At 47.2% G+C, this 24,484-nt stretch overlaps 1 protein-coding gene across 1 annotated transcript in view; it reads left to right on the top strand.

Annotated features, from left to right (window-relative positions):
* LOC134601724 (cadherin-related family member 4-like) overlaps positions 1-24,484 on the top strand; it is a 94,301-nt gene that overhangs the window by 9,548 nt on the left and 60,269 nt on the right. The window contains exons 7-8 of the mRNA XM_063446229.1: positions 2,205-2,310; positions 23,565-23,780. Of these exons, the coding sequence (XP_063302299.1) occupies positions 2,205-2,310; positions 23,565-23,780 (322 nt within the window). The remainder of the gene's footprint in view (positions 1-2,204; positions 2,311-23,564; positions 23,781-24,484) is intronic.

Genomic DNA, 24,484 nt, shown 5'->3' with positions numbered 1-24,484 from the left:
ATGGAAGGCGCGGAGCCGGCCCTAACCCCAGGATTTGGTGGTGGTCCAGGGAAGGATGCCCCCAACTTTGTGAGCCCTGTGTCGCAGAGGCGCGCTGGACCCCCGGCAGACCGGTAGCCGGGGAGGCGAGCACCGGTGACAAGCGTGAGACCGCAGAAGGGTGAGGCACCATGGGGCTGGAGCTCCGACGGGGTACTGCAGGAGTTGGGGAGGTGCAGGGGATAAGGGGCCGAGGACTTTTCAGGGGTGGGAGTCTGCCGGACTGCCGACATCCCTGAGTGCCCACAGCACTGCGGTGTACCCGGCTGCACGGCCAGAGCAGGCCTGGATGGAGAAATGGGGGGGACGGATGCACCGGAGGTGCTAGGGAGACCCTGCACAGACCAACCGACTGGACACGTAGGAGCACCCTTGGCAAGAGCGCACCAGAGGCCAAAGTGGGGAGCGGCATGCACAGATACACCGTACCGTACCAGGCACGACTATGCCACCTCCAGCGGAGAGATTTTTTTTTTTATTATTATTTACTTCGCCTGAGCTCTGTCCCAAACAAGGAATAAATAACGCAACGAAAGACAGATAATGATATAGGGACAGTATTTAGATAATTTGTTTGAGAAACCTTTCTCTATGTAATGTTAGATTTCCCCTGTTTTGCTTATTTCATCATGATGTAAATTACAATGTTACCATGTCCCAATAGGAAGACGCACGTCCACGCGTAGCTGCATGTCATTAGCTGTTCACATTTCGAAAGCTCCTATGGGCACCCGCTAAAGGCCATTTATTCTTGTTGACTAGATAGCCAGACAGATGTAAAACAGGATGTAAGTTACAATGCTACCATATCCCAATAGGAAGACGCACGTACACTTGTAACTACACGTCATTAGCTATTTACATTTTAAAATTTATTTATCTTTCTTTACTTTATTATTTCCAAGCAAGCATTTAATTTTTAAACGGTTAGCATCATTGTGCAGGTCCTTTAAGAACTCAGGGAACGTTAGCTGGCCAGTTAAACATATAAACTGCCTCCATAACTACATAAGTGATTGCACTCCCATCTTATGGCGTGCTTACGTTGTCCGTGCCTAACTGCTGCAAACATGTTCATAGCTGGGATTTACTGATGCCTCACGATGCTAGACTAACACTGTGCCTCTGTCATGTATGATTACAATATTACACGCTTCAACGGTTACCTGAGCTTCTATAGGGAGCATATGGTTAATACGCGCTATACGATACTTTTCGGACGCAAATTGAGGCCTACCTTTATTTAATTCCTTCATTAGTTTATCTATGTTTATTGAGTCGTTGATGAGGCCTAGCCAGAGCAGCACTAATTAAATTAACTAGCTATGTAGCTAATAGAGGAGCATAATGTTTATCCTAAATGATGCTTATGTTTTTTACATATTCCATGGCATGGTTAATACATAGATAATTACATACTCATGCCTCAGCCAGAAATTAAATATGCTTCTAACGATTATACAGAGTGTAGGCTCAGTTGATTACCTGCGTTATACGTCGGACCATGCAGTTTTTAGTTTAACAGTGCACAGGAATACCCTGGAGCATTTACTTACGTAAGGATCTATAATGTTTGCATGGATCTTATAAGAAAAATTAACTACATAGAGTACACAATCAGCACACGAAGCGCTAATCCAAATTAATTACATGTATCAGTTGATAATGTGAACCAATATGTTCTGTTATAACAGTTATGACAAATCCGTTTCTACGTAAGCGACAATGAGTATATTTACTGATGCCTATGCCCCTGCGCGGGCAACTATTTGCTTTATTACGAATCAGTTTGATATCTGCGTTTATATTGTGAAAACAATAAAAATATTCAAAACAGAATAGTGTTCCAAGACATTAAACAGGTGAGGTAAGGAGGTCATTGGGCAACTAACTATTAAAAAAATCATTGTCGGCATAGGCCACTAACTTGTGTTCATTAGTTTGGATTCTATACATTTTTGTGTATTGGCAAATAGCACCGAGTAATGGTCCTATACACAGAGCAAATTAAAGTGGGGAGTGCACCTAGGTGTGTGTATATATAGTTATTAAATACACACACACATATTCTGTGTAACTATTAAATTCAAACTCAATTTAAATAGTTAATGTTAAACACTTGTTTTGTCTGTCACTATCTGTTAATTTTAACCAAATTTTACTAGGTTGGACCTAATTCATTCGACTATGATAATGAAACATTTGCTGGGATGCAGTTCATACACTCCCTGCTAATTGAGGTTTCAGATTCAGGAGCACCTTCTCTGACAAGTAAGAATTGTATTATTGTGAAATGTATTATATGAGTAAGTATATAAATGTCTAAAAACAGCATATGTTACTAAGAGAATCATGTGATTGAGTTTGTTGGCTGTATTTACATTGGAAAAGTAGGAGTACCAGTGGAGTACTTAAACCTATTGCAACCAGCAAGTTGAGCATTTGTACTCGCTTCCAGAGTCATATTTTTTTTTTCATATAACTTTTTATTGTTTTGCAAGTTATGGGGTACAGAAAAGAAAAGGGGGGGGTACGAGATTACATATTTCAGCAAGTTATACAATATGCGAACGTGTTATACAGAAATAAGATACAAATTCTTCCTTACTATACAATTTGGGATGACACAGTGGGGTGGTAGTAGGGGAGAGAAGGCCTACAGGGCAAGGAGGGGTGTAGGGATAGGTAGGGTTGAGCAGTGGTGGGTCAGTGTCCTTACATCTCATGGTATGGCCATGCACATTGGTAGTAACCTGATAAGTTATCTGTCGGAGCATTCGTTACAGGTTTTGTTTGTTCAATACTTTAGCATATATTGTCCGCCATGGTTGCCATGCGGTTTCGAACCGTTGTGTGTCTGCACTTTGGTGCGCTGATATGCTCTCATAAATCTGATATTGTTGGATCTTGTCCCATAACTGAGACCTGGATGGGCAGGCTTGTGATTTCCAGTTAGTTGCTATAAGGTTCCTAGCAGCCAATATTATGAGAGCACTAATTTGCTTGTGTTCCCTAGGAATCCTGGTCGGGAATATAAGCAGGAGGTACATTTGGGGATTCGGGGTGAGGCTCCCTATACCCAGCGCCTCCAGCAAACTCCGGACTTCTGTCCAGAGGGGCTGAATCACTGGGCACGACCACCATATGTGGAAAAAGGTTCCCATCTCCTTGGAGCACCTCCAGCACGTTGGCAGCACAGTAGGGTAAATTTTGTGTAGTCTCAGTGGTGTCAGGTACCATCTGTAGAGCAGTTTTCTATGTGCTTCAATGTGTGTGTAGCATTTAGTGAGTTTAGAGAGACCATTGAGGGCCTGAACCCAATCTTCATTGGATAAATTGAGGGAGCAATCTTCCTCCCATTGCTTTTTACACTGGGGAGTTTGACGGGGGACTACTTCTTCCCACATTTTATAGCAGAGGGAGATAGACTTGGGCTTGCTTGGTACGGCCCAGCATCTTTCTATAATTCCCTCTGTCAAAGGGTTTTTCTCACGGGTATCGTCTTGTTTTTGTACGTGAGTCAGTATGGTACCTTTAAGTCTGAGGTATGTGAATAGTTCCACCGGTGGTAGGTGCCATTTCGCTTGTATGTCAGCGAACTGTATAACCTCCCTGTCCTCCAGCAGGTGTTGTATGTTGGTGATACCAGCTTTAACCCACCTGTTTAGAGGTAGGTGCGGTGAAGTGGCTTTTAGAGCCGATAGTGGTGCCCTGACGTGATATAAGGTTTTACATCCTAGTGAGGACATGAACGTGTCCCAGATGCTGAGTGTGAGAGTGGTGGTTGGGTACAGGGCTAGTCCGGGGGGTCTTAGGTGTTTGGGTGTCCACAGGGTGTCAACCATGTTCCCTCCCGGAACCTGTTTGTTCTCCATATCTACCCAGCTTAATTCTCCTTTAGGGGAGTGTAGAAGGATCCCGGCTGTTAGCGCTGACGCTTTGTAGTATTGGGCTATATTCGGTAACCCCACCCCCCCTTGTTTGACTTGTGTGTACAGGAGTTTGGCAGGGATCCTAGGTCTTTTATTGTCCCATATAAAGGCGTTACATATTTTTTGTAGGGTTTTGAGTATGGGTTGTGCTATTTTTAGGGGAAGCATGCGAAAGATGTATAAGATCTTGGGCAGTATGGTCATTTTGAAGGCGTTAATCCTTCCCAACCAAGAGATATGTGTATGTTTCCATCTCAGTGTCTCCTTTTTGCACATGTTGGGAAGAGTTGAAAGATTTATGCGGGCAGTTTTGTCAACTGAAGGCGCAATTTTAACCCCCAAATATGTAAGGGAGGATGACCTCCAATCGAATTGGTGTTTGTCTTTTAGAGCCGTTATGCGGCCTGAAGGCAGGTTAACTGGTAATGCCTGGGTCTTGTCCTGATTTAATTTATAGTGGGAAACCAGGCCAAAGTCTTTAAGGGTATGTACCAGGTGGGGCAGTGAGTGTTCCGGGTCTGTTAACGTCACTAGGACATCATCGGCGAATAGAGCCAATTTGTGGTCTTGGCCTAGTATTCGTATTCCTTTGATGTTTTGATGACTGCGGATCTTGTGGGCCAAAGGTTCTAGGGACAGTATATATAGGAGGGGGGATAAAGGGCAGCCCTGGCGTGTCCCATTGGTGATATGGAATTTGTCCGAGATGAAGCCTCCACTAGAAACCTTGGCAGCTGGCGTGCTATACAGTGCATTGATACTTGTGATCATTTCTGGTGGGAACCCATATTCTTCTAAGACCCTAGACATGTATGTCCAATTGAGGCGATCGAAGGCCTTCTCCGCGTCCAGCGCAAGGAGAAGGCCCTCTGTGTTGCTCTTATCCATACATGCCAACGTGTTTAGAATGCGTCGGGTGTTATCCGAGCCTTGTCGGCCGCGGACAAACCCTGATTGGTCGTTATGCACTAGTTGCGTGAGGAAGGGGGCTATTCTGTTGCTAAGTATTTTGGCGTATATTTTGGCATCTCCATTCAGCAATGATATGGGTCTGAAATTTTTACACTGTGTAGGTGGCTTCCCGGGTTTAGGGAGTGTGGAGATGTGGGCCAGGAGAGTTTCTTCTGGTAATGCACCTTTGTTGCTACCCTGCCTATATAATTTTAGCAGGTGAGGTGAGAGGACAGCTGCAAACTGCTTGTAGTAAGTATTCGTGAGACCGTCAGGTCCTGGTGACTTGCCTGTGGGCAACGCCTTGATCACTGCCGAGATTTCGTCCAGTGATATAGGCTTCTGCAAGGCCTCTATTGCGGTTGGGTTCAGTGAGGGTAGATGTAGGTCCGATAGGAAGTTGTCTATGTCTGTTTTTGTCGGGACTATAGTTGTTCCTTCGTGTTGAAGGTTATATAGTTGACCATAGTACTTTGCAAAGGCATTTACTATCCCCTGAGGGTCAATAATTTTGTGGTTATTGCTATCCTGTAGGTAGGCAATTCTGGAGGCGACGGTTTTTTGTTTTATTTGAGCTGCTAATTTGGCTCCCGCCCTGTTCCCTGCTGCGAAGAATTTGTGTTTTGATTTTTGTAAAAGGTAGGTAGTTTTAGCCAGTTCAATATCCCTCAACTGGGATTGGAGTGCCAATAGTTTTCTCTGTAGAGTGTTATTGGGTGATCGTTTGTTCTCGTGTGTGAGAGTTTTAATCTCATTGACTATAGTCAAGTATTGTGTTTGCCGTGTTTTTTTGGTATGGCTAGCGTGTTTTATAAAGCTTCCTCTAATGACCGCTTTATGAGCTAACCAGACGTAGTCTGAGTTAATGTCCTGTTGATCGTTGTCTGTAAAATAGTTCTGGAGGTCTGTTGTTATTTGTTTGACTATGTGTGGTTGTGTTAGCAATTGGTTGTCCAGCCTCCAAGATGTTTGGCCTGTATTAGGGAATCTCTCTTTGAGTGTTAATGTGATAGGAGCGTGGTCTGACCACGTGATGTCTCCTATTTCTGTGTCCAGAATTTTTGTGAGGGATGTGGTCTTTATTAGGAACCTGTCTATCCTGGAGTAGCTGTTATGCACCGCAGTGTAGCAGGTGTAATCTGTTTCAGAGGGGTGTGTGATTCGCCAAGGGTCTACAAAGTCATGTGTTGCTAAGACTTCTTGAATGTTACGTGACTGTGTGAGCCTCCTCTTGGAGGTGGTCGTTGCCACTGTTTTCGAGGCTGATGAGTCTCTAAAGCTATCTAGAAGAAAATTTGTGTCGCCTCCAAGTATTACCTCCCCAAATTTATACAGGTTCAATAATGCAAACATTTTAGACATAAACTCCTCTTGGTTCTCGTTAGGCCCATATATGTTCATTAAGGTGAAGGGGTTATTGTTGAGATGGCATTGAATTATCAGGTATCTACCTTTTTTATCAGTGATTTTTCGGAGCAGTTCAAAAGTAGTTTGTTTGCTAATTAAAGTGGACACTCCTCTTTTTTTTGTGGAATAGCAGGAGTGATGGTCTATAGGAAACCAGGGTGAGTTGAATCTGGGGCGAGATCCCCATTTAAAGTGGGTTTCTTGGAAAAAAACGACATGCGCCTTCTGCTTTTTGGCCTCTAGCAGTGCCAATCTCCTCTTATTGGGTGTATTTAGCCCTTTCACATTAAGAGAAAGTACCTTGAGGGACATGTCACCAGTGTGAATTTTAGGTTCGTTGTCTACCTGAGCTTTGTGACAGCGCCGTCGGAGTGTGGTGGCGACACTGGTGGGGGGGGGGGGGGGGGGAGGGTTAGGTAGCACTATATAACAGAAAAACGTGAACTATATACAAGCCCGATAGCCAGGTGGCTGGTGCAGAAATCTGCTGACGGGTAATAAAGTGGCTTAGTTCTTAAGCCTTGTGGGGTACCGTGGGTGCTGTCGTAGCGTTACTAATGGGGTATGCACACGTGGGGAAAAGCTAAAATAATGATAACTCAAATTAGTGGGTGTGCTCCACTGGTAACACTCGGTATCAGAAATCACAGGTCGTAGAGAAAGCAAAATATTCAGTATTATAATAATATCTAACTAATAGTTGTAACAATCATGTATAATCAGCCGCCTCGTGTGGACTCTCGGCTGTGCGACACCATTAAAGTGAAGACAGGTATGAGGGTGCACAGGGGGGATTTGCGTATATAGTCTCTGTTAACATATACATATCTGTGGTTTATCAACGATGGGCAGGAACGGTGCGCCCCAAGTTGTCGTCGTGCCGCTGGTATATTTCTGGAATGTTCATGTTGTGCCAAGGGAGCGAGTTGTGGCCTTTCGTCTGCTTTCGGGGTGGTGATGTCGTCGGGGATCTGGAGCTGCCTGGCGGTGGTGGTATAGGAATGTCCCATTCTTTGAGTAGTCTCGCGCCGTCACGTGGCGTGGAGATTATCTTGTCAGTTCCATTCCTCTTAAGTATTAATTTCGTTGGGAATCCCCATTTGTAAGGGATGTTAGCCGATCGTAAAGCAAGGGTTATCGGTGCAAATTCTCTTCTCTTGAACATAGTCGCTGCAGATAGATCAATGAACAACTTGATTTCTGCAAACTGTTGCGGCAGCGGAGGGTGCTTCCTGGAGGCCTGCATGATTTGGTCTTTCACTGTAAAGTAGTGGACTCTGGTGATTACGTCCCTTGGTGTGGAGGTAGGCAGGTGTTTAGGCTTAGGCAGTCTGTGCGTGCGGTCTAGCCGGAGGTCTGAGGCCTCTAACTCTGGGATGAGTGCCTTAAACATGTCCTGTACAAATTTAGGCAGGTCTTGTGGGCCCACTTCCTCAGGCACCCCCCTCAATCTTATGTTGTTTCTTCTGTCTCTGTCCTCATTGTCTGCTATTTTCCCTTCTAAGTATTGTACCTTTTGCTGCAATGCAGTATGTGCTTCTGCTAAGTCGTTGTGGGCTTCCCTTAGCCCTTCTGTCGCCTCCTCTAAATGCGCCGTCCTGTCCCCTAGGGCCTGGATGTCTGCCCTGACGTCCGCCGCCATTTTAGAGAAATCTGAACGGAGAATGGACTGCAGGGACTGCAGCATGTGGCTCACGGAGGCATCCGTGGCCGGTTGGGTACAGGGGGGGTCCGTTGGATCTGGACACTCACCCGGTTCGCAGTCTATAGCTGTGGGGCTACGGTCGTCGGCGCCATCTTGGCTGTCACTTCGGCCCGTTGTGAGGTGCGAGTGAAGGGTTCTCTGCTTCATTTTTTTCGTTGACTTAGTCGACATGACTTCCCCTGAGCTCTCCTCGGTTTTCAGTCGTGTTTTGGCGGTGTAATGCTGTGTTACACGCTGTGTTAGTCCACGGAATGGCGGAGCGCTCAGATTATGCGACTGCTTCCATGCGGAGTCAGGCCACGCCCCCCAGCAGTCATATTTTTATAGCTGAACCACATACTGAGGGCTGGATCAGGGTGTACTGTGCTTACTGAATAGCAATATTTCATAGACTTCAGTAGAGGATTTGATATTCAGTAAAACCCTTGACATGCGCACAGTCGATTATTCGTCAGGTGCGCTGTTTACCCCAACCCCCAATAACTTACAGACACCGTATTTCTGTTGGAATATAAAAGTCCACAGCTTTATTTATTATTATAAACAAGGTAACAAATTGGGGTCATTGCCACATAATATAAATTTACCCCCATCCCCCATCGTACATAAATTACCCCCGGCAATGACCCCGACCAATAACAATAAATAACATTATAAATAACAAATAACACATAACACATGGCCTACCAAAGAGGCCCCATATCCATAACTTTTTTAACTGTAGGGGTGTACCGAGACCCCCCTACACCACCTGGTTCGGAGCCACCGATGAGCTCGAACCCACAAACCATTTAACACTCCGGTCTAATCCAACCTAACTTTAGCCTAACCACTTGATACTCCTCCTACCTTCCAATTACCCAAGCCCTATCACGCCGCTGTGACCAAACGGGAACTCCAAAACTACAGGGAGGGTGGGAGGGACAATTACCAGGTAAGTGTCAGTTTAGTTAAAATGTCCCTTACTCATAAAATGGCTGCTTAATATACTCCTATCTTCCAACCCCCATTTACAAATAACCACACCCCTTTAACTGGTTACTCCCCTGCCTACTCCTGGCTCTGTCAAGGCCCACTCCCCTGACTGCGCTGTTCCATGGGCTTCATGACATGCGCACAGTCGATTATTCGGCAGGTGCGCTGTTTACCCCAACCCCCAATAACTTACAGACACCGTATTTCTGTTGGAATATAAAAGTCCATAGCTTTATTTATTATTATAAACAAGGTTACAAATTGGGGTCATTGCCACATAATATAAATTTACCCCCATCCCCCACCGTACATAAATTACCCCCGGCAATGACCCCGACCAATAACAATAAATAACATTATAAATAACAAATAACACATAACACATGGCCTACCAAAGAGGCCCCATATCCATAACTTTTTTAACTGTAGGGGTGTACCGAGACCCCCCTACACCACCTGGTTCGGAGCCACCGATGAGCTCGAACCCACAAACCATTTAACACTCCGGTCTAATCCAACCTAACTTTAGCCTAACCACTTGATACTCCTCCTACCTTCCAATTACCCAAGCCCTATCCCGCCATAGCAAGAGACTTGATCCCTTAATGTCTCGAGCGACCCCCACCGCACATAAATAGGGCTTTAGCGATACCTTCTTGGAAACCTAAATTTAAGAGATCACACCCAACCTCAGACAGGTGCACACCATCCCGCCTAAATTAACCGGGCAACATACCCTCCAGTTCTAAGTGCCTCACCGGGACCCCCCCTATCCTCCTAATAAAGACAGACATGGCCTTATTCACTTTACCTCGGCAACGTGCCACAGCCGCCGGGTCCCTGGCATGCCTCCAGTTCAACCGCGGCACCATCTCAGACCACACTATTACCACGCCAGGGACCAGTTCCCGTACCCTATCCAGGTCCCTCTTCATTCTCCTGACCAACACCTTTTGGGGGACCAAACCCAAATCATTGCCCCCACCGTGAATTAAAAGTATATCCGGGGCAAACCCTCTTGATAACATCCCGAAAATCTCCCCACTTATGCTCTGCCAGCTGAAACCCCGAAAACCAAACCACCGAAGGTCCACTGTGTCCAGAAGAAAACCCAGTTGTGTGCCTTGTCTCCGAACTGCGGCCCTCTTCTCCGCCCAGTAGACAAACGAGTGACCCACCAGCCAAGTGACCAAGCCTGAAAAGAAACAAATTAATTTATCCGGCAGAGCACCCGTTTCCCACAGCCACAACATTCCATTCACACCAACCTATCCGGCCTTACATATGCGCGGAACCTGATGGATTCCCATCTCCCAATCCACTTTATCCGCTCCTCTCCTAGCCCGAGACGCGCCACCTCAGTCGCAGCCCCGATACGGAAGGAGTGTGTACCAAATTGTCCGGGCTGCAAGCCCAATTTCGTTAAACCCATGCGAAAGACCCGCAAGAACTGAAAGCGCGACAGCGCTCTCCCGTCCTCGTGGATCAAGAAGCAACCACCAACCTTCGGGCGAATCTGCAAAAACATGTCCCCACATACCACCGGGCACACCGTAGACCCTGGTAGCGAGGACAGGACAATTTTCTTACCCTTTCCGAAGACGTCCGTCTTCGAGCGCCGGAGCCAGATCACGCCCTTGTCCTGTTCGACCACCACATCCTCGAACCGGAGACCTGTTGTCCCCGACCTATTGGCGCTCACCAATTCCCCAATTCGAAAAGCCCGAAAGAAAGCCCATACGAAAGCCACAGAAAACAAAGTTACCTCAAATGCCGATATGCACACGTCGTTCAACAACCCCACCAACCCTTGAAGGGTGGCAAAGGACACGGGCCTCCTCGCATCCACCGACCTCCTGCCTTTCTTGAATCCCCTCAATGTTTGTTTCACCAAAAAATGTTTTGTCAAGTCCTCCCACCCGTTAAACTTGAACAGGAAAGCCAGAGCAGACATGTAGCGCTCCACCCTAGAAGGGGACGACCCACCTGCCACCAACCTGCAAAGAAGCCACAACAGCGTATCCAACCTACCGGCTGCGGAATCGCCCGCTCCCGCCTGCGACATCATCTCCTCCCATTCACTCCAAACCTTTGTATAAGCGGCCCAAGTCCCCGGTGCCAGCGAGCTCCTTATGTATCGCCCAAGCACGACGTCCCGAGCCGCCACATCTCCTCTGGGCACGCCTGCCCTTTCGCCTGCGCATCCGGCGCCGCTTCCCGAAACCGCTCCCACTGCGAACGAGACAGAGCGTCAGCGACCACATTCAGCAGACCTGGCACGTGCCGCGCCCTGAAGACAATGTTCCAAGACATACACAAGAGCACCAGCTGCCGCAACAACCTTACCACAGGAAGGGACGACGCCGATAGACTATTAATTACTTGTACCACTGCCATATTATCAGAGTGGAAGATAACTTTCTTATCCTTGAGCTCCCTGCCCCAGAGCGATACCGCTACCACTACTGGAAAAAGCTCTAAAAAGGCAAGGTTCCTAATCAAGGGGCTCTCGAACCAAGCCTTAGGCCAAACCTCGGCACACCACTTGCCCCCAAGGTAAGCCCCGAAGCCAACGCTCCCCGAGGCGTCCGTAAACAGCCCAGCGTCACCAGATGCCTTTGTTGCATCCCTGAAAAACACCCGCCCGTTAAATTTAGTGAGGAAACGGTCCCATATGTCCAAGTCCTCTCTCATGCCCACAGACACCCTGATGTAGTGACTCGGCAGCCGAACACCACAGGTAGCCCTGGCCAGCAATCTACAAAAAACCCTACCCATAGGGATCACCTTACAAGCGAAGTTAAGGCTTCCGAGCAAGGACTGCAGTCCCCGGAGCGTAACTTTCCTAGCGCCCTTTACCGCGTTCACTTGCTGGCGGAGCACCCTCAACTTCTCCTCCGGCAGCCTACATTCCCCCATGACCGAGTCAATTTCCAGCCCTAGAAAACTCAGGCACTCGGTCGGGCCCACTGTCTTGTCCTCAGCCAGAGGAATCCCAAACTGTTGCGCTACCCTCTGAAAAACCCGTAATATCTGGGCGCATCTGTCGGACCCCGCCGGGCCCACACACAGGAAGTCGTCCAGGTAATGGACCACTGTACCCCCGCCCGTTTCCTTACGCACTACCCACTCCAAGAACGTGCTAAACTTTTCGAAATACGCACATGAAATGGAGCAACCCATGGGTAGGCATAGGTCCATGAAAAATTTACCCTCGAAAAAACACCCCAACAAATGGTGACAGTCTGGGTGGATAGGAAGGAGCCGGAATGCTGCTTCCACATCCACTTTCGCCATCAAAGCCCCTCGCCCTGCTCTCCGAACCAACTCGACAGCATGGTCGAATGATGCATACGATACGGAGCACAGGGCCTCATCAATGTCATCATTTACTGACGCCCCTTTCGGGTACGATAAATGATGGATCAACCTACACTTGCCCGCCTCCTTCTTGGGGACTACCCCCAGCGGGGACACCCTCAAGTCAGGCAACGGCGGAACCGCGTACGGCCCTGCCATCCTACCCAGCTGCACCTCCCTCAGCAACTTGTCCCGCACAACCCCCGGGTGTTCCCCCACCGACTTGAGGTTACTGCATAACCTCCCCACATCCCTACTCTGAAACGGTATTGTAAAACCCTCCATAAAACCCTGCCATAATAATTCGGCGTCCTGGTGGTTACCGTACTGTTTTAGCCACGGTAGCATCTCGCCTATTTTCACCGGGGTTGCCCCCCGCGGCAGCGGAGGGGGCCGACGCTCCATTGGCTCCCACTCCTGTTGCAGACTTACCTCGCTTAAAACACCGACTGGCTCCATGGGCCCCCCCACAACCGGAGCACTCGTGCTTAAACCTGCACGACGTTCCCCACTTGCATTGGCCCTCATTAAAGAGCCAACAGAAGCCTTTCTTTTGCCCGGCCGATGCAGGTCTCCCAGGGGCCGCACCGGCCGTCCCGTGAAAGGGTGCAGCCTTCTGCGCCATCATGAGCCGCATCCAGAGGGGGAGGTCCATTTGATCCCACCGCATGCTGGGATTCGCCGCTAACCTCTGGCGAAATTGTTCGTCATACCGCCACCAGGCGACCCCACCGTAAGTCCGGTACGCTTCCCCAATCCCGTCTAGATAGCAAAACAGTTGGGAGCATTTATCCGGGGACTTTTCCCCTATTACACTGGCCAGGATACAAAAGGCCCTTAGCCAGTTCCCAAATGTTTTGGGAATCTTCCGATACCTACGCTTTTTCTCCTCCTCTTCCTTCTTCGCGTCCTTCTTGTCCTCCTCCTTCATGTCTAAAAACTCCTCCAACGGGAGGAGGGAAAAAACCTCCACAAACTCACCCTTCCAAATCTTTTCCTTTACGTCCAATTTCAGATGACATCCTAATGGGCCCGAGAAAGACACGTGCACGTTTTGCCGCGCAGCGTCGGTAATTTCGCCCCCTATACCAACCTTCTCCCCTGACTCCTTACTAGCTTCAGACACAGATAAACCCACCTCGCTATCCTGTGCCGGACCCTCGGCCCTACCCGACGACCCTTGGCCCTTCTCACACGTCCACACTCTCCCAAACTGAGGTGAAGCTACTTCCCCACCCGCCCATGAGTCTAAGAAAGATTTTAAGCAATTCAACAGTGTTCCTGCGTGTGGTGCAACAGTTGACTCACCGCCTGAGCCCGAAGCCGCAGAAGGCCGTGGGTTCGTTTCCCTTCCGTCCGCCATGCTTGGCTCCGGAGCATCCAATTGGCGCCGACTCCTGTCAGCCTGGCCCTGCCTCAGGACCGCGGGTGTAGGGCTGCGTGACCTGCAAGGAGAACGACACCTGGGTAGTGTGTCCACATGATCACAAACCCACCCAACCTCCTTACGCTCCTGCCTGTAGTTCCGCACCTTGTCCCGTCCCCCTGCCTGGCCCTCCCGGCCGTAAGCGCTGCGACGCTGACCTGGCGAGCTCCTGCCTGATGACCCAGACGCACTGCGCCGCTGAATCCTCCTCCGTTCCCCTGAAACTGATCTCCTCCTACTATGCCTGCTTGTTGACCTGCTCCTCTCTCTGCCCCTCCACCCGTCCGCCCGCCTCCTGTCGCGCCTGGCACTGATGCCGCGCTGTTCCCTGCTGCGATGCGGCCTAGGGCTGTGTGTGAGACCCCGCCGCCCCTGGGAGCTGCCTGTGTGGCCCTCCCGCTCTCTCCCAGCCCGTCCTGCCTCCATGCCTTGGGCTGATTCTGGGGAGCTATCCCGACACGCTGTACCTGGCCCCCTTTGGGCCGCCTTGTGAAATGAGGATTCCACCTGCCTTTCCTGGCGTCCCCGGTCCACCAAAGCCGTGGGCCCTGCCTGCCCCAAGGTACCTGGCTGGGCGGACCCGCCGTCTGTGTCCCCAGTGCTGCACCTGGCCCCACTATAGGCCGCCCCCGCTGTGTCCCCTTGTACAGGGGCTCCCCCTGCCATCAGGGGGACCGCCTGGTCTCTAGAGGCCTCCGCTCTGCCCCCCGCCCGCTGCCCGGCCCCAGCGCCATTCCCTGACTCACCGGGCCGCATCTGCTCACTGCTCCCTCCATCCGATCCGCTCTGGGTCCTGGCTCCAGCTGCAACCGTCCCGCCTGCCGCCTCCTGGTGGGGCGCGCACCGCGTGGCAGGCCGCGGCCTAGCTGATGCCCGCGCCCGGCCAGCACCGCGTTGAACAGCCGGTGCTGGCCGCGGTACCTCCACTCCGCTGGGGCCCGCTACCTCATCCAGGGCCCCAACAGACTCCGCTGACGGGCTCCTCCGTCTGCCGACTTCGGGCTCCACGCCTGGGCTCAGCCGCTGGGGCGGTCTCGCCCTCCTCAAGGAACGCCGTGCAGCCGCCGCAGGGGTTGTAGGGGGGGGACCCTGAGCCCCCAGTTGCTCATGAAGCCAGGCCAGTCCTCTATCCCGCACAGCAGCTCACACTCCCTCCAGGATTTCTTCCATCGATGCCATGATCTGAAAGACAAAAGAAAAACCAACACAGACCCGCCAAAACAATTACCAGGTAAGTGTCAGTTTAGTTAAAATGTCCCTTACTCATAAAATGGCTGCTTAATATACTCCTATCTTCCAACCCCCATTTACAAATAACCACACCCCTTTAACTGGTTACTCCCCTGCCTACTCCTTGCTCTGTCAAGGCCCACTCCCCTGACTGCGCTGTTCCATGGGCTTCAAATCTGCTAAGAGAAACCAGCCCTGAATATATGATCAAATTATGAACTTCAGCAGGTGCAGGGCTTTATGACCATAAGTGATCATTGCAGTGATAATGATAATCAGACAACTTTCCTTAAATTAAAAGAATAACCTTTTATTTTTTGTGTTTTCCAATAAAAACAACAATTGGAAATATGACTACTATGCTGATAGTTGGCATATTAGAAAACCATTTAATAAATATAGCCATCCATAAAAATACAGTGGAATCTCCGAACTCAAACTTAAAGGGACACTATAGTCACCTGAACAACTTCAGCTTAATGAGGTTGTTCAGGTGAGAACTATAGCTCCCTGTAGCCTTTCTCATGTAAACATTATATTGAAAGCTAGGAACACCTCCAGTTGCAATCACTCAGGGTGAACCAGAGGGACTTCGGAGTTGATGGAGGCATAATATGCCTCCATCCACTCAGATCTGCTGTCAGCAGAGCACAGGGCAGCACTGTGCACAGCATCCTGTGATTCAGTATCTCCTCCCTCTGCATGCAGACACTGAACTTTCCTCATAGATATTCATTGATTCAATTAATCTCTATGAGGAGATGCTGATTGGCCAGGGCTGTGTTTGAATCATGCTGGCTCTGCCCCTGATCTGCCTCTTTGTCAGTCTCAGTCAATCCTATGGGGAAACACTGTGATTGGATCAGGCTACCACATGTCAGCAGGCTGCTTGTTTTTCTGAGTCTAACAGCATGCAGATTTACAGCTTCAGGCTTGAATACAGTAAGATTTTTACTATATTTATGGAGGCATGAGGGGCCCAGGGGGGCTAGATGGTGGTGTTAACACTATAGGGCCAGGAATACATGTTTGTGTTCCTGACCCTATAGTGATCCTTTAACGCATTCCAGAAGGCTGTTTGAGAACCAATTTGTACCGAGAATATTTTTCTCCAATTCTATGTTTGAATAACAAATTATTTGGGTAAAGAAGCGTTCAAATTTCAAGGTTCCACTATAAAATGTGGATAGAAAAATAAGACTCATGCCTGATTTGTGATTTTGCCATGGGGTAGGTTTACTAATTTGTCCCCTAAATAACTTTTAGTAAATATTTAATTAAAAAAAAAAAAAAAACATGTCTTTGTTAAAAATGTTTTTTTCAATAATTATATATATATATATATATACACTGAACAAAATTATAAACGCAGCACTTTTGTTTTTACACCGCAACTTTTTCTATGTACACAAAAGGCCTATGTCTCTCAAATATTGTTCACAAATCTGTCTAAATCTGTGTTAGTGAGCACTTCCCCTTTGCCGAGATAATCCATCCACTCTCACATTCTCACGCTCTGCTCACTCTCTGCTCTCACACTCTGCTCACTGTCTGCTTCTAAACTCTCCACAAAGATGGTGTCACAGGGGTGGGATTATATATGCAGAAGTGTTGCATGCTGGTAGTGCTCTCTGATTGGTTGCACTATGTAACGAGTATATACCCCTACACGCAGGATCCAGCCTAACAGAAGACAGTACAGAGGAGAGATACGTCTACCGGACCTTAGAGTGGCCGGACTCGACGTAATAGGATAAGACAGAGTCAGGAACGATCCGAGGTCAAGGGCACAAAGAGACAGCGTAAACGAAAACTAGCCGGGGTCTGGTACACAGGAATCAGCAAGCCGGCAAACAGTACAGAATAGGATAAAGCGAAAACGAAGTCAGAATACAAAGCCAAGGTCAAATACGGAGAAACACAACTGAACACAACAAGCACTAAAGGGAACTGTAGCAGAAACCACGATAGGGCAAGGAACTAAGGGAAAAGGGTAAGTATAAGTAGCCTTCAAACTAATGTGATTGGCTCCTGTCACTTCCACTCCCCCAACAGGTAAGTGTATGGGGTGATTGGCATGACAGGAGCCAATGGGAGCCTTTTTGCAATTTAGGCTCCCACTGTCTCTTTAAGAGCGCGCCCGAGATTCGCGGCGCGCTCTTAGCTGCAGGCGGGACACGTGACCGCTTCTCGCGGTCACTGCCCGCCTTCCTGTCTGAACAGTCGGACGAGCAGCCGCGGCTTGAAGAGAGGACCGCGGCCGGCCCCCGGATAAGGTAAGTACCGCTACAGTACCCCCCCCTGAGGACACGCCCTCCGAGCGGGCAGGACCAGGCCTGGCAGGAAAACGCGAATGGAAAGAACGTACAAGGCGGGGAGCATGAACAGCATCCGCAGAAATCCAACTGCGCTCCTCAGGCCCATAACCCTTCCAATGTACCAAGTACTGAAGCCGACCCTTAAGAAAACGAGAGTCAATAACAGCAGATACTTCGAACTCCTCATGACCCTCCACAGAGACAGGAGGGGGAGGGGGAGTATGCCGGGTATAGCGGTTGTGTACGTAAGGCTTCAACAAAGAGGTGTGAAATACATTGGGTATACGCAGATTCTTAGGCAGACCCAATGCATAAGAAATGGGATTAACCTTATGTATAATGCGATAAGGACCAATGAAGCGGGGAGCCAATTTCATAGAAGGCACCCGGAGGCGAATATTCCGTGTGGAAAGCAAAACCCTGTCCCCCACAACATAGGAAGGAGCCGCTCTGCGATGCTTGTCAGCCTGAGCCTTCTGGCGGGCAGCAGAGTCCACCAAAGAACGCTGAACCTGCTCCCAAGTATTACGCAAACCAGCCAAATGCTCATCCAGAACTGGCATGCCCTGTGAGGAGAATGCAGCCGGAAGAACAACGGGATGCTGGCCATAGACAACGTAAAAAGGGCTCTTGCCGGAAGAATCATGAGTGGCATTATTCCGAGCAAATTCAGCCCAAGGAAGCAGGTCAGACCAATTGTCCTGATGGTGAGACACAAAACAACGGAGGTACTGCTCTAGAGACTGGTTGGCACGTTCAGCAGCTCCATTAGACTGGGGATGGTAAGCGGAAGAAAATGAGAGGGAAATACCCATCTCCGAACAAAAGGCTTTCCAGAACCTGGAAATAAATTGGCTACCCCTATCGGACACAATAGATAAGGGAATACCATGTAGTCGAAACACTTCTCTAGCGAAGATAAGAGCCAATTCCTTGGAAGTGGGCAACTTGCGAAGAGACACAAAGTGAGCCATTTTGGAAAACCGATCTACTATCATTAGGATGACTGTGTTACCATTCGAAGGGGGTAATTCAACAATAAAATCCATTGATAGATTAGACCAAGGTCTCTCGGGAACGGGTAACGGATGCAACAGCCCACAAGGAACTCTACGAGAGGTTTTCATACATGCACAAGTAGAACAAGCACTTATATAGTCAGTAACATCCTTACGTAAGGTATCCCACCAGAAATACCGAGAAACGGCTGACACTGTTTTGGAAATACCAGGATGTCCAGCAGTCTTAGTATCGTGATAAAGTGACAGAATATCCCGTCTCTCGGGAACGTCAACGAACAATTTATCATTAGGCCTCTCGCTGGGTGCCATGCTTTGTTTCGCTTGTATGGCCTGCAAGAGGGACGAGGAAATAGATAATATAGTAGTTGCTATTATCCTGTCTGGGGGAATGACAGGAGTGACATCAATCTCCTGTTTGTCAATAGTCTCGAATTGTCTGGACAGAGCGTCCGCTTTAGTGTTCCGGTCACCTGGCCTATAGGTGATTATATAATTAAAATGAGACAAGAACAGTGACCATCTAGCCTGCCTTGAAGACAATCTTTTAGCTTCGCTAAGGTAGGATAGGTTCTTATGATCTGTAAATATGAGAATAGGATCCTTAGTTCCTTCTAGCAAATGTCTCCATTCTTTGAGTGCTAAAATGATAGCAAGGAGTTCGCGATTACCCACATCATAATTCCTCTCTGCCTTGGACATTTGTTTAGAAAAGAAGCCACAAGGATGCAATGGCTTGTCAGGAGACTCTCTTTGGGATAAGACAGCACCTACCCCTATATCGGAAGCATCAACCTCAAGTATATATGGCAATGAGGGGACAGGATGCTGTAAAATAGGGGCAGAGGCGAACGTAGTTTTAAGAAAGTCAAAAGCCTGAAGTGCCTCAGTAGACCAGACACGTGTATTGCCATCCTTTTTAGTCATACGAGTAATAGGCGCTACTATAGACGAAAAACCTTTGATAAAACGTCTATAATAATTAGAGAAACCCAGAAAACGCTGGATGGCTTTCAGACCTTGCGGCAGAGGCCATTCTATGACTGCAGCGAGCTTCTGGGGATCCATCCGAAAACCCTCAGCGGAAATCAAATACCCTAAAAACTGGACCTCGGACTGGTCGAATAGACATTTTTCTAATTTGCAATAAAGACCATTAGCAAGAAGGGTCTTCAGAACTGTTGTAACATGTCTGTGATGAGTGTGAATGTCTGTAGAATATATTAAAATGTCATCCAAGTACACAATAACAAATGAGTGAATAAAGTCCCTTAAGACATCATTAATAAATTCTTGGAACACTGCTGGGGCATTGCAAAGCCCAAATGGCATGACGGTATACTCATAATGACCTGACCGAGTGTTAAAGGCTGTCTTCCATTCGTGGTCCTTTTTAATACGTATCAAATTGTATGCTCCTCTAAGATCTAATTTGGTGAATACCGTAGCATGTTTGAGCCTGTCAAACAATTCTGTTATTAAAGGTATAGGGTAAGCATTTTTGATGGTGATCTTGTTAAGACCTCTATAATCAATGCAAGGTCTTAAATCACCTTCTTTCTTTGATACAAAGAAGAACCCCGCTCCAGCCGGAGAAGAGGATCTTCTAATAAATCCCTTGTCTAATGACTCTTTAATGTACTCCTCCATGACACGGTTTTCTTGAACCGATAGGGGGTACACCCTGCCCTTAGGAGGTATAGTACCAGGCAACAAATCAATAGCACAATCGTAGGGTCTGTGAGGCGGTAATTTGTCAGCCTCTCTTTTATCAAAGACAGTCTTTAAAGTTAAATACTGAGAGGGTATAGCCGTAGATAAAGGAGGAACAGTAGGAACGTTAATAGAATTCACAGGCGTGACTTCAATAGTACATGACTCATGGCAGGCTTCACTCCATGATTTTATCTGCCCTGTCTCCCAGTCAAAAATGGGATTGTGGGCACGTAACCATGGATACACTAACACCAACTGTGAAGAGGGAGAGGTGATGACCTGGAACCGAATGGTTTCATAGTGTAGAACCCCTGTGTACATGTGTAGCGGTGCAGTCTCGTGAGTAACAACAGGAGATATCAATGGTCTACCATCTATGGCCTCAACGGCCAAGGGTATCTCCTTCTCTCTGATGGGAATATTGTTTCTCTTTACAAAACCAGAGTCTATAAAGTTCTCGGCTGCCCCAGAATCAACCAGGGCGTCTATGTTTTCAACTATACAACTCTCTCCCATATGTAAAGAAACAGGGAGAAGCAGTCGGTTAGGAGGCAATGTAGGAGACTTAGAAATCACACCCAAGGCCAGTCCCCTATAAGGTCTTAGGTGCGAGAGTTTTCCGGGAGCAGAGGACACTCCTTTACCATATGGTCTCTCTTACCACAATATAGGCAGAGTCCCTCCCTTCTCCTATGTAATTTCTCAGTATCTGAGAGTTTGGCAACCCCTAATTGCATAGGTTCCTCTTCAGATACTTTAACACTCTCCGGTATATTAACTCTGGGTTGAATAGGTGTAACAAAACGTCTATTCCTGTTCTTAGTATAGAGCCTGTCACGAATCCTATTATCTATATCGATGAGGTAGTCAATAAGGTCCTCTAAGGCAACAGGAAGTTCCTTAGCCGCTACCTCATCCAATATAGAATCTGATAAGCCTTCCATGAAGGCAGTAGTTAACCCATTATTGGTCCAATCGACCTGTGAGGCAAGGGTACGAAACTGTATAGCGTAATCAGCCACAGACCTAGAACCCTGTTTAACCCTCATTAATGCTCTAGCGGCATTCTTAGACCTTTTCATAGTGTCAAAAGTTCTGCGAAAAGCTGTTAGGAAACTGTGAAAGTTATGCACCATAGGTCCATTAGCCTCCCAAATAGGGTTTGCCCATTCAAGTGCTTTGTCGGTAAGTTGGTGCATAAAGAACCCAACTTTGGACCTCTCTGTGGGAAATGAACGTGGATACATTTCAAAATGAAACTCTATTTGGTTAATGAACCCTCTGCATGTCTTAGAATCCCCTCCATACCTAGGAGGAGGCGTTAAATGTGCTGTAGCATTAGGCATAGTCGATACTTCAGGAAGCAGGGGTGCAGGAGGGTTAGGTGCGGTTGCTGGAATGGTTCTAGCTAAGAGCGTCTGGAGAGCCTGAGCTATTTGATCCATACGGTGATCCTGCTCTACAAATCTAGCCTCATGGGTCGCCATCTGTTGAGCTAAATCTGCGGGGTCCATGGCCCTATCGTAATGTAACGAGTATATACCCCTACACGCAGGATCCAGCCTAACAGAAGACAGTACAGAGGAGAGATACGTCTACCGGACCTTAGAGTGGCCGGACTCGACGTAATAGGATAAGACAGAGTCAGGAACGATCCGAGGTCAAGGGCACAAAGAGACAGCGTAAACGAAAACTAGCCGGGGTCTGGTACACAGGAATCAGCAAGCCGGCAAACAGTACAGAATAGGATAAAGCGAAAACGAAGTCAGAATACAAAGCCAAGGTCAAATACGGAGAAACACAACTGAACACAACAAGCACTAAAGGGAACTGTAGCAGAAACCACGATAGGGCAAGGAACTAAGGGAAAAGGGTAAGTATAAGTAGCCTTCAAACTAATGTGATTGGCTCCTGTCACTTCCACTCCCCCAACAGGTAAGTGTATGGGGTGATTGGCATGACAGGAGCCAATGGGAGCCTTTTTGCAATTTAGGCTCCCACTGTCTCTTTAAGAGCGCGCCCGAGATTCGCGGCGCGCTCTTAGCTGCAGGCGGGACACGTGACCGCTTCTCGCGGTCACTGCCCGCCTTCCTGTCTGAACAGTCGGACGAGCCGCGCGCGGCTCGTGCAGCCGCAGGACCGCGCGCGGCTTGAAGAGAGGACCGCGGCCGGCCCCCGGATAAGGTAAGTACCGCTACACACTATCTGTGCAGTGAAAATATAATTTTGTAAATTGTATATATACTAAACTAACGCTACTAATTATTAACTAAGCCCAGATCATTTCTGAAAGATTATGTGGTCTGGGTCCATTATGCAATGTGAAACATTGCTGTTTAAGAAAAAAACACACAAATGTTTATTTTTAAAAGTGAACGACATTCCGATCTGACGAATGCCTGAAACGAATGACATGCCGAACTGCCGAATCCTGAAATGAATGCCCGAATGCCGAATGTCCAAACCGAATGCCATTGGTCAGAATTGCCGAACCAGTCAATTTTTTTTACTTAACCGAATTTCCGAACCAAGTAAATTTTTTTGCCAATGCACATTCCTAATAAAAATACAAAAGTAATCTAGAAAAATCTAAAAATAAACTGAAAAAAAATAAAAAATAAACACTATATCTCAATGAAAACTATTCTAGCAACCTACTTTTCTACCTACCCTTACCTTTTGTGTCACTTTACGCCACTCCCTCTAGCGTATAAGCTAATTGAGCCGGGCCCTTATATGTTATAGTACCTTACCAATTTCCAGTATTTAAGTTATGAAATATTGTGTCTAGCCTCAATAAAATAATCAAGAATTGTTAAATTCTCTTTATCCTATATGTGAGTTTATATCAATTTAATATTCTCTGCATCTTTTTGGATTGTTATGAAGATTTGTCTTATATAAAAATGGAAATTTTCTTAGACTGGATTTAAAATAAGACTAGAGAGAAGATGATGCCACTGAATAAATTAAAAGGACACTCTACTGTCCAAACACCAACAAAATTATAATAACAAACACTACCCTTGTCTGCAGCCTTTGGAAGTCCACTTCTTCTAACTCCACCCAGACTTCTGTGACTGTTAAATCACAGACTTCCCAATTCAGCTCAATGAGAAGTATTTACAAGGAAGTTACTCTGGGCAATTGTCTCTCTTGAGTTTAACTCAACTAAGCAAACTACCAATGGGTTCATTTATAAAAGTGCCAATTTCTACTAAAATTTGCACTTTTTTGTAAAATGGACACACTTTTCAGCAAGCTAAATTGTTTTAGGGGCCCATAGTGTCCCTTTAGGAATCTGTATTTGAACAAAATTTGCACTAAACAATGATTACTCTACTTGTGCCAACATTTCAGAAACTAAGTTCATTTGTTCAGTATGCTTTCATAATGGAGTGAAAATAATTTCATAATAAAGCAAACTATGATAACAGTTTCTGGACATAATTGGTAATTGAGAATTTGTTTTGCTTTTTATTACAGGTACTGTTGCTGTTATTGTAAGAGTTACTAGAGTAAATGAAGCTAGTCCAACATCTTCAACAAATGAGTTTTTTGTACAAGAGAACAGCCCTATGGAGACCATGGTTGGCAAAGTTAACTTCGCAGACACTGATTGGCCATTTAATAATATGAAATTCACATTTGATTCAGGAGACTATGGAAACCCACCAAGATTCTATATTGAGCCAGAAACAGGTACATGGTGAACATTTACACCTGACAATACACAATAAATATGTCCATACAAATGTGAAAATCAATCAAATGGATAAGGGGTTTGTGATTCTGGGAACTAAAATAACATGTTTTCCTTTCCAGTAATGCTGAAAAGGAAAAGTATAGATATACTGTACCCTTTCCTTTGTAATACATGGCCTTCATTACTTTTTGTTCCCATATAAAGTTGACTTGTGATTAGTGATGTACCGAACTGTTCGCTGGCGAATAGTTCCTGGTGAACATAGCGTGTTCGCGTTCGCCACGGCGGGCGAACACATGCGCGGTTCGATCCGCCCCCTATTCATCATCATTGAGTAAACTTTGACCCTGTGCCTCACGGTCAGCAGACACATTCCAGCAAATTAGCAGCAGACCCTCCCTTCCAGACCCTCCCACCTCCTGTACAGCATCCATTTTAGATTCATTCTGAAGCTGCATTCTTAGATAGAGGAGGGAAAGTGTAGCTGCTGCTCATTTGATAGGAAAACTGATAGCTAGGCTAGGGTATTCAGTGTCCACTACAGTCCTGAAGGACTCATCTGATCTCTGCTGTGAGGACAGCATCCCAACAAGCCATTTTTTAGGGCTAGAACATCAGTCTGCTTTTTTTTTCTGTGTAATGTAATTGCAGTTGTCTGCCTGCCAGCTTCTGTGTCAGGCTCACAGTGGATACTGTGCCC

Source organism: Pelobates fuscus, chromosome 3, assembly GCF_036172605.1.
Source record: "Pelobates fuscus isolate aPelFus1 chromosome 3, aPelFus1.pri, whole genome shotgun sequence".
NCBI classification, from domain to species: Eukaryota; Metazoa; Chordata; class Amphibia; order Anura; family Pelobatidae; genus Pelobates; species Pelobates fuscus.
Note: the sequence above shows the minus strand (reverse complement) of the source record. Positions and strands in the feature narration are given on the sequence as shown.